This window comes from Xiphophorus couchianus, chromosome 24 (genome assembly GCF_001444195.1).
Source record: "Xiphophorus couchianus chromosome 24, X_couchianus-1.0, whole genome shotgun sequence".
Taxonomy (NCBI): Eukaryota; Metazoa; Chordata; class Actinopteri; order Cyprinodontiformes; family Poeciliidae; genus Xiphophorus; species Xiphophorus couchianus.
The window spans coordinates 15,976,920-15,986,487 of NC_040251.1; the positions used below are offsets into that span (position 1 = coordinate 15,976,920).

Here is a 9,568-nt window from a genome sequence, read left to right on the forward strand (position 1 = left end):
GGAGATGAACGACGTCTCATTTTATCAGGAGATCCAACGGCTGCTGGATTCAGGGAAGCAGCTCTCAGTGACTGACTGTTCAGCTCTGGCCTTCATGCTGCAGATGTCAGAGGTTCTGGATGAGTTGGACCTGGAGAAGTACAACACATCATGGGATGGACGACAGAGACTGTTTCCAGCTGTGAGGAACTGCAGAAAGGCTCGGTGAGTCCAGATGTTTTCATTGTGTGAATGCTGATTCAGCTCTATTGTCCTCCTGTTTCTTCTTCTTCTTGTTGTTCAAGTTGCTTCTGGATGTTTTTGGTCTTTAACTTCTTCCGTCATCCTCTGGACTATTTCAGCCATTCAACCATCTAAACATTCAGCTCATCCAGGACAGCTGCAGCTTCTGGTTTTAGACATTTTGATCATTTAAAAAATATTTATCTTTTTATCAGTTTTCATGTTTAAATGAATAGAAAACCCTGAACTCTAGAAAAAAATCTATTTTGTCTGAAAGATCCAATCAGCCAGAGAGACTTTTACACTTTAAACTTCTCTTCACTCATTGAGCCGCTACTCCTTTTAGGATATTTGTCTTTTTTAAAAATAAAATCACTGTTTAGGTTTGATGGACACTTTCAAATAACCCCAATAATTGCTGCTGTTGTCATGGAAACCAGTTAGAAACTTAGTGAACCAACTTTTCCTCCTCCCACTAATTTCCTCTGAGTTTGTAAATGAGAGCAAAATGTGGTGATTGTTGTCTGGCTCCAGAAAAAGTCCTAGTTTCTGTCAGATCCTCCCAAAGCTCTGAGAACTCTGCTTCCAGAGCTGGAACCATTTTCCTCATCAACTCTTCATCTGCAGCTTTTGTTGAAGCTGTTAGCCATGAAGACCTGGAGAGACATGAGCTTCAACTCTTTAGACATCCCAGCCTCTTCTAGTTACTGGAGAACTTTCACTGCTTCACCATGAAAAATGCTGCTGGACCCAAACGCTCTGTTTTGGTCTTCAGCTCTGTAAGAGTTTAGCAACAATTTCTTCTAACATCCAAACCTTTGTTCCTCTGAGCCACACGGTCTAGTCCAAGTCCGAGCCGTGAGCAGTTCCTCCTCCTCTCCATCATCTCCAGTAGTTTCCTTCATCAGCTCAGTCAGCCTCTTCATCAGCTGCTTCAGCTCCTTTGAGGCTCTGATGCTGCAGCTCCATCAGATGCTGCAGAGAAAACTGAACTTTCCTTCACAGATGATAGAAGATCTTCAACATCTGACTGCAGCTGAAGGTCTGAGGACATGAAGCCTGGACCAGAACCAGAACCAGAACCTGGACTTTAACCAGGAACTGCACAGATTCTCTGTGGGGTCAAACTCAGTAAATTGAAGATCAGATGTTGATCAGATGATGACATCACTGTTATCATATTTTAGTCTGTTTATGATCCAGATTGATTTCATTAGAACTGAATTTATTTCTTCTCTAATCACAGACTTGGTGGCTGTTTGCTCCAAAAGGCTGAATGTGAAGTTTTGGCCTCGGCTCTGAAGTCCAACCCAGATCTGACTGAACTGGAAATAAATCAGATCGACATAAATGGAGGTGGAGACTCTGATCTGAAGCCTCTGGTTGAGATCCTGGAGAGTTCAGTTAGTAAAGTGAAGATTCTGAGGTTTGTTTTCTTTATTTATACAATAAAATCCTTCATTTATACTTTAAACATTAGTTTAATTAATGCTTTTATTCTAATATATTTTATTTCATAACAACCTGTTTAAATGTCAGAATAAAATCTCTAAAACTTTTTACCTTATATATTATTTTTTTTCTTATTTCAGACTTTGAGATTATTGAACTTTGTTTTTCAGTTTTTTACTTTAAAATGTTTTTTACTGATGAACAAAATGAGTAAAATAATTCAAATGATGTAAATTAATGATGGAGATGTTTCAGTTTGGTTTGGTAAAGATTCAGATTGTTTTATTTCTCATTTCTGATTCTCATCTTTACATCCAGAATGAAATGTTGTTCCTCCAGAGTCGAGCCACAAACACTGACAAGTTCAAATCATCATTAATGACCAAATCTAAGAAATGACTGATTGTAGAAAAGCAAATCTAGATGAAATGAATGAAAGTGAGGTTTGCAGCAGCAGCAGGTTCCTCGGCTTTGTCCTGAAGCTGTGGTTCTGTTGGGCCGGGTCAGAGAGGAACCGTCCTCTTCAGTCTGACAGCTGTCAGTCGGTTGGAGCCTCGTCTCTGTGATGATGCTTCATCAGGTCACGTCTCCTTAGGAAATAATGGCCTCCATTGGCTTTCAGCAGCTTTAATAAGAACCCAAGGCCATTAATGAACAAACTGAGTGGTTCTGATCCAGTTACCAAGTCGGGTCTCCAGCTGATGATCAGGAACCAGCAGAAATAGCTCAACTCATCCAGGCTGATAAAAAACTTTGAGTTTCTTTATTGATCAAATGTTCTGGTTCTGCTGGTTTGGACTCTTTAAACCAGTTTGACTGGATCAGATGTTAGAATCAGTTCATCATGTTTCTTTTACATTCAGGGAAATTAATTTTCTACATTTTTATTATTTATTTGTTCATATTTCAGTTTTAACCTGCATCCTGTTGGCTTCAGCTCACATCTTTTATTCTTTATTCAGATTGTGGGGCTGCAGTTTGTCAGAGGCCAGCTGGACTTCTCTGTTCTCAGCTCTGAAGTCCAAACCGACCCATCTGACAAGACTGGACCTGAGCAGCACCAACCTGGAAGGTTCTGGAGTGAAGGAGCTCTGTGGTTTTCTACAGACTGAAGGCTGCAGACTGGAGGCATTGATGTATGTAATTATATAATTATTGATTTTTCTGTGAATAGTTATATATAATTGATCATAAATCAAATTAATTTCTTCTGTTCTAATAAATATTTTCTGAGTTTGTTCCTGGACTTGGATCCAGAGTTTAATTTAGTCCCTCTGTGTAACTGAGTTGGACCTGCTGATCTGAGGTCAGAACAGGACAGCATTCGGACCCCCAGTGTGTAGAAATCCCCCTCATGTGAAGCAGGTCAAAGGTCATTCAACCCAGTCTAGAAAAGTGAATTCCTGGAATCTGACAGGAACAAATCAATAATCAATGATTGATGCTTCAACACTTTGATCAGAACCTGGAATGATTTTACTGACTAAAATCCTCCAACACAACATGACCCAGTACCAGGTTCTGGTTCTGGTTCTGGTTCTGAAGTCAGCAGGTCTTTATTGAAGCAGCAGCTTGTTGGCATTAATATTGATGAGAATCTTTAACTGGTTCTGTTGGACTGGTTAACCTGCAACCTGTTGGCTTCAGCTCACATCTTTTATTCTTTATTTAGATTGAATTGGTGCAGGTTGTCAAAGATCAGCTGTGATTTTTTGGCCTCAACTCTGAAGTCCAACCCGACCCACCTGACAGAACTGGACCTGAAAGGAAACAACCTGAAGGATTCAGATGTTCAGCAGCTGAAGAATCTTGTAAAGACTTTAAAGTAAGTAAATGTTTGTAGTGAGTCCAGCTGCTGTCAGCGTATTGAACTAAACCCAGTTAGCATCAAAGCAAAGATCCAGTGTTCCCAGTAAAGCTGCAGCTTCTCAGTGGGAGGAGAATGGTTCAGGCTTCCTGATTGGACACAGAGACAGCAATCAGCCAATCAGAGGAGCAGCAGCTTGCTGTGTTCCTGCGTTTGTGTTGGTGTGAAGATGAGTGTTGTTGCTGTGTCCATGTCTCCAGGAAGTCCAGCTGGACTCCAGCGTCCAGCCGTCCAACATGTCTAGAGACAGTGGTCCTCATCCATCAAACTGTGGCAGCAGCAGATCTGATCTCAGATCTGTTTGTTCTCTCAGTTCAACAGGAAACAACTGATCAGATTCATCTTGGTCACAGCTCTGAGATCAGTCTGACTGCAGGCTGGAAACCATCTAGTGGATGTGCTGCGTCACTGACTGCTGCTGGAGAGAGGCTGGAAACACTCACTGATCTGCTCTCTCCTTCCTTCTTCTCTCTGCAGGTTCTGATCTCTGTGAAGTAGAAAATGGTCTCAGTGTCCTGCTGATCCTCAGAGGTTGAAGCTGCAGCAGTTTGAGTCTAAAGAGACTCTGACTGGATCATGATGATGACCTCTGACCTCCAAGGTTTTCCTCCCCTTTTATTTTCTCGTGTCTGTCATTTAGTGTCTGATATTGTTTGTCTCTTTGGATCAATAAAGATCCAATTCAAACTGGGCTCCATTTAGAGGCTTCATGGAGTTTTGATCTGAACTGGATTCAACTGGAAAGTTGATCTTTTTTCTCTCTGATTCATTTTCATCCTGGAACCAGAAATGGTCTGAGAATGAAAGACACTTCAAACCTCTTTTCTCTGCTGCTTCTTCCTTCTGCTGACATGAAAATGTTCCTCAAAGCGCCACAGATAAAAAGATGCTTTACTGGAAACTGCAGAGAAACTTCAGCTTCCATCAGAGAAACCAGTTTAACCAGTTTAGAACTGGATGTCCTACAGAAACTCTGATCTTAGATCAGTTTTCAGGAACATGTGGAACCTGGAAAAAAAAAGATTTTATATATTTTATGTTCATTGTAAAAACTAAATCTTGAAGTTTGACGTCATCATTGATTCTCAGCTTTAATTTCTCTGTTTGTTTTGGTTTTTACTTTTTTAACTCCATATTTCATGTTTTGAGTTTTCTAGAGAACTTCAGGCTCTTTACTGTGATTTTACTGATTTATTCAAACCTCAGAGAATCACTGGGATAATGTGCTGATTGGTTCATGTTTGATTTTCATAATTCTTCTAATGCAATGTGGGTTGCTGGATGTTTAACGACCAAATAAAGTTTTTTAAAAATCTCTGTGTATTTTTATGCAGCTGACTGTGTACACATATAATAACTAAACCTTCATTTTAATCCTCCATGCCATTTTTGCTGTATTATAAGTTTTCACATTTAGTTTCACAGCTTAAATTAGTAAAAGCAGAAACATCTCAAGTTGATTTCAGCTTTAAGCTACTAATTTAGCCAGCAGTTTATTTTTGCAGTATTCAGACTGAAGATGGTTTTTAATAAAACAGATGAGAATCAATCTTTTCAATCAAAACTCGATTAATTAAATCAGCTATTGAATTAGAATAATAACTTGTATAAAACTGCCATTTCTGTCTGGTTAATGGTGCAGCAGATCCTGCAGGGGGCGCTCTGGGGCCTCAGTGTTCAGGTCGGTTACAGTCACATCTCCCAGACTCCTGAATCTTCTGGTTCCTTCCTGAAATGATTTCCTGCAATAAAATGTTGGTTGGAAATGAGCAGAAAACTGAGAAAAACCTGAAAAAGTTCAAATCTGACCTAAAGTTTTACAGCTCAACTCATACAAAGGAAAACATGAAAATAAAGGTGTTTATTGTCACCTGGAAGGAGGCGGAGCCTCAGCTGGGTCAGGGGGCGGAGCCTCAGGTGTGTCAGCTCTAGTCAGGTTTGGATCAGAACCGGTTCAGACTCCATGCAGCAGCAGAGCAGAGTCTGTATATTTTTGTTATTTAATAAATTATCTTAAGAAAACGAAATTGATAGAAAGGATATAAGGTTTCTTTTATTTTTCTTTTTTTGGGGTGTTGGGGGAAAATATATGTAGCATCCCGATCCACACTCCATTCCAGTTCATGGCGGTAATGCACATCAATAAGTTGCTTGCCAACCGCCAAAAAAGAAGAAGAAGAAGAAGAGCAGCGTCTGGATCAGGTGAGTGTTCACTTCTTGTTTTGCTGATGTTTTATTTACAATGTTTCAATGTGAAATTAATCCACAGCATAAACAACTAAGCAGGTGTAAGTGAACCAGGGTGTGATATTATTTAAAACAATGTTGTTGCAAGGAAGTAAATTTGGTAAGACTTTATTTGAAGGGGTGCAAGAAAAAAGGACATAGGATTCTTTATAAATGTTGTCATGAAATGTCATTTTGTAAATAATGACACTTTTTTTATACAGGGTTTACACTTTTAATTGACTTTTTATGTAATGTTTTAGTGTAAGTGTGCATAAAAATCTCATTATTTACCATAAAAATTACAAAGTTTACACTTTTACTGTGTGGATTATTGAACAAAACTATGAAGCTGCCCTTAGATCACAGGTGTCAAACTCCAGTCCTCAAGGGCCGCTGTCCTGCAGTTTTTAGATGTTCCACAGGTACAAAACGCTGGAATGAAATGACTTAATTACCTCCTCCTTGTGCAAATCAGTTCTCCAAAGCCTTGCTAATGACCTAATTATTCTATTCAGGTGTGGTGCAGCAGAGGCACATCTAAACGTTGCAGGACAGCGGCCCTTGAGGACTGGACTTTGACACCCCTGCCTTAGATCAAATATAACTCGGATTAAATTAATGAATGAAATATAAAATCAGTATTCCTGGATGTAGAATGTTTCTGTAAGGATGCAGTTGTGACCTCACACCACTAGGGGCGATAGCGGCCGCGCTGTTTCTCTTCTCTCTTGGAATGGGCTCTTTGCACCTCAGCTTCCGCGTTCGGGGAAAAGCGGCTCAATCGTTTCCGATCTATTGCAAAAGGCTCTTTCCACTGGGTGTTTGCAGGGCTTGTCCAAGGTAACAATTAATGATGTACATCGATCCGAAGCCCCGACAATAAGCTGGAGAAAGGTTTAAAGATGTTCGCCTTGTTATACACAGATACGAAGGTGGGTTTTACTTTCTTTAAACTTTGTGGCTAACATTAGCTTTAGCTTATGCTAGACATTTTTCTTGTAAAAATGTGCTATTTAAGTATCTAAACATTTTTCATCATTCATTAACGGACAATGTTTTTACCTTGTTTTCAAGTATATTACATGGTTTATTGTCGTTAGTGTCAGAGACCAAGTAACTGGGATTTTACGGTTCAGGCTTTTTGCTTCTGAAGCCTGAGGAACAACAAGCCCATAGCTTAACAGTAGAGCAGCTCTGGTGTGGGAGTTCTAGTTCAGCTGACTGTTCAGGTTCAAAGTTGTTGCTTTTAGAAAAATATGGCCGTGTTCATTAAGGTCTCCGTGTTATTTCCTTTATTAGTTTTGCATGTTTCTTGTGAAGCAGGACGGTGTTTACAGCGGTGTGTACAGGCGGATCAGTAGCTCGGCTGTCTGGCTCTGGTCTACTCTCTCGTTCCCATAAACTCTCTTTCAGGCTGAATACGGAAGTAATTCCATGGAAATAACACAGGAGGCTCCTTTACCTTCTGCTCTTGACACCACTTTGTTAAAAAATGTAAATTCTGTTGCGACACTTCCAGGCGCAGCAACCATCTTCTGATGTCTATTTATTTCTCATTTTTGTACTATTTATTTCTTTATCTTTGTATATTATGTATATACACATAACCTGCATCTTAACTCGAGTCGAGCAAATCTCAGTCTCGTTGTAATCTGTTGATGACAATGACAATAAATCTTATCTTATCTTATCTTAAAGTTGTAGAAGTTGATCCGGAGTGAAGTGAAGCCTGTAAACTTTGCTGTGCGGCGTTAGCTTTAACTAGTAGCAACGAATATTTACAAGCCACCGTCTTCTTAATTCAGGATCGCTTGGAAATCCATGAAACCTTAAAAGCCCATTATATTTGGAAGACAATAATGTTCATAGTATTTTTTTATTTGCGTCTGAAATAAGACTTTGTCCTTTCTAGCTGTCATGGTAACTCAAAGCGGAAAAAAGAGAGCCGCATTTGAGCATTCGGTTGTGACGTCAGAGCGCCAGGTGCAAAGAGCCCATAGAAGTAGCGAGCATGTTACCGTGTACAGTGCGCATGCTCACTGAGCATTGTTGTTGTAGTCAGCTGGTGGTTGTCATTCTGGCGAAAAGTGGAGAAAAATATCAAGTGAAACGGAGCAAAAGCCAAACGGATTGAAATATTTTACAGAAACGACAGTAGGTGTCGCTGTTTTCGCTTTATAACTAACAGTGGCGCTTAATTTTATTTAAAATTAGAGCAAGTTGATTGTTTCTCCGCAGGTGGAGCGCTCGGATGGAGGCAGAGCCGGAGGACCAGGAGGAGGAAGAGGCGGCTGCCGCCATGCTGTGGTCCATCCAGGAGGCTCTGGAGAGGCAGACCCAGCAGATCGGAGCGTCGGCCTGCGGGGCCACAGCGGTGGTGGACGTCCTGAAGGCCCTCGGAGTGGATGTTGCGCCGGAAGAAGCTGACCGCTGCGTCCAGACCCGCCTGAGGAGGAACGAGTCTCCGCTGCCAGACTACCTGCTGTCCCGCAGCGAAGCAGGTGAGCTGCGGCCATGTTTATATTATGGGATGTTGGTGCGTGAAGAATAGTTTTTGACATGTTTGCCAGCGAAATAATGTGCAGCTGTTCATTTCTATTGAGACTAGAACGGATAGCAGTGACAGAAAATGTATTTTTTGTCATCATTTTCTGTATTTAAAAGCTGTTGATTGTGTTTTAGTACAGAGAGTAGAATGTAAATGTGCAAGTTGTAATTTGTAAATAATCTGAAGGGATCTGGATGAATAAACTTTATGTTCAGGTCTTAATCGAGTTACTGGTTACAATTCTAAACAAGTGGGTTTTTAGTCGAGATTTAAAGGAAGTCAGTGTTTCAGCTGTTTTACAGTTTTCTGGAAGTTTGTTCCAAATTTGTGGTGAATAGATGCTGAAAGCTGCTTCTCCTCGTTTGGTTCTGATTCTGGGGATGCAGAGCAGAACCAGAACCGGAAGACCTGAGAGGTGTGGAAGGTTGATACAACAACAGCAGATCTTTAATGTATTGTGGTGCTGAGCCGTTCAGTGATTTATAAACTAACAACGGTATTTTAAAGTCTATTCTTTGAGCTACAGGGAGCCAGTGGAGGGACTTTAAAACTGGTGTTATGTGCTCTGTCTTCCTGGTTTCAGGATCTTTTTTCTTTGGCTTTTGGCACAATCTGAGAGGTTTCACTTTGTTTTATTGTGTCTGTATGTATTTTATATTTCAGTCTTTTCTATTTTATAATGGCATTGTATTTTATGATTGTGTATAGCACTTTGGTCCTGTCGGTGTATAAAGTGCTTCATAAATAAAGTTGGTATGGTATATTCTTAAATATTGAAGCCACACCTCCTCTACTGGACAACAATAAAACTGCTCTGGGGGAAACTGTCAGATTGTCAGAATCCTGACAACTAAATCTTTTTGCAAAACCAGTTGGGTTAGGTCTTAAAATGTGGGTAGTATGTCAGACTAAAATCCTTAAATGTCTTAAAAGTTACTCAAGTAAATATAACTGAGTAAATGTAACTAGTTACAGCCCAACTCTGGGTGTTGACATGTTGGTATTGGGGGGGGCCCAAATGAAAATTTGCCCACGGCCCCAAAAAGGCTTTGGTCGCCCCTACCGCAATGCTCATTTTGCTCGTTCTTTTCCCGCGCTTGTTGGTTTTGGAGGAACGTGACGTCTGAGTGGCCTCTCACACATTAACGCGCGCGCAGCACCGACTCCCCACCGTCCCCCTCGTGCGCCCCAAGCACTGGGACACCAGCGTGTGCGACAGTGGCGGAGGGCCTTGGCCACGCGGGACGCAG

At 40.8% G+C, this 9,568-nt stretch overlaps 1 protein-coding gene across 1 annotated transcript; it reads left to right on the top strand.

Moving 5' to 3' along the window:
* Positions 1-4: 4 nt before the first annotated feature.
* LOC114140799 (ribonuclease inhibitor-like) lies at positions 5-4,856 on the top strand. Its single transcript, XM_028011023.1, has 5 exons — positions 5-204; positions 1,469-1,648; positions 2,637-2,810; positions 3,347-3,499; positions 4,019-4,856. Exons 1-5 carry the CDS (start codon positions 5-7, stop codon positions 4,023-4,025), a joined length of 714 nt encoding a protein of 237 aa, XP_027866824.1. The 3' UTR covers positions 4,026-4,856.
* The last annotated feature ends 4,712 nt before the right edge of the window (positions 4,857-9,568 follow it).

What these genes read in the sequence shown, in the direction of transcription:
- LOC114140799 (XM_028011023.1), top strand. Translation starts at nt 5, where the DNA reads ATGAACGACGTCTCATTTTATCAGGAGATCCAACGGCTGCTGGATTCA. An exon ending in AGGAACTGCAGAAAGGCTCG is followed by an intron (nt 205 to 1,468) that starts GTGAGTCCAGAT and finishes CTCTAATCACAG; the next exon opens with ACTTGGTGGCTGTTTGCTCC. An exon ending in AGTAAAGTGAAGATTCTGAG is followed by an intron (nt 1,649 to 2,636) that starts GTTTGTTTTCTT and finishes TTCTTTATTCAG; the next exon opens with ATTGTGGGGCTGCAGTTTGT.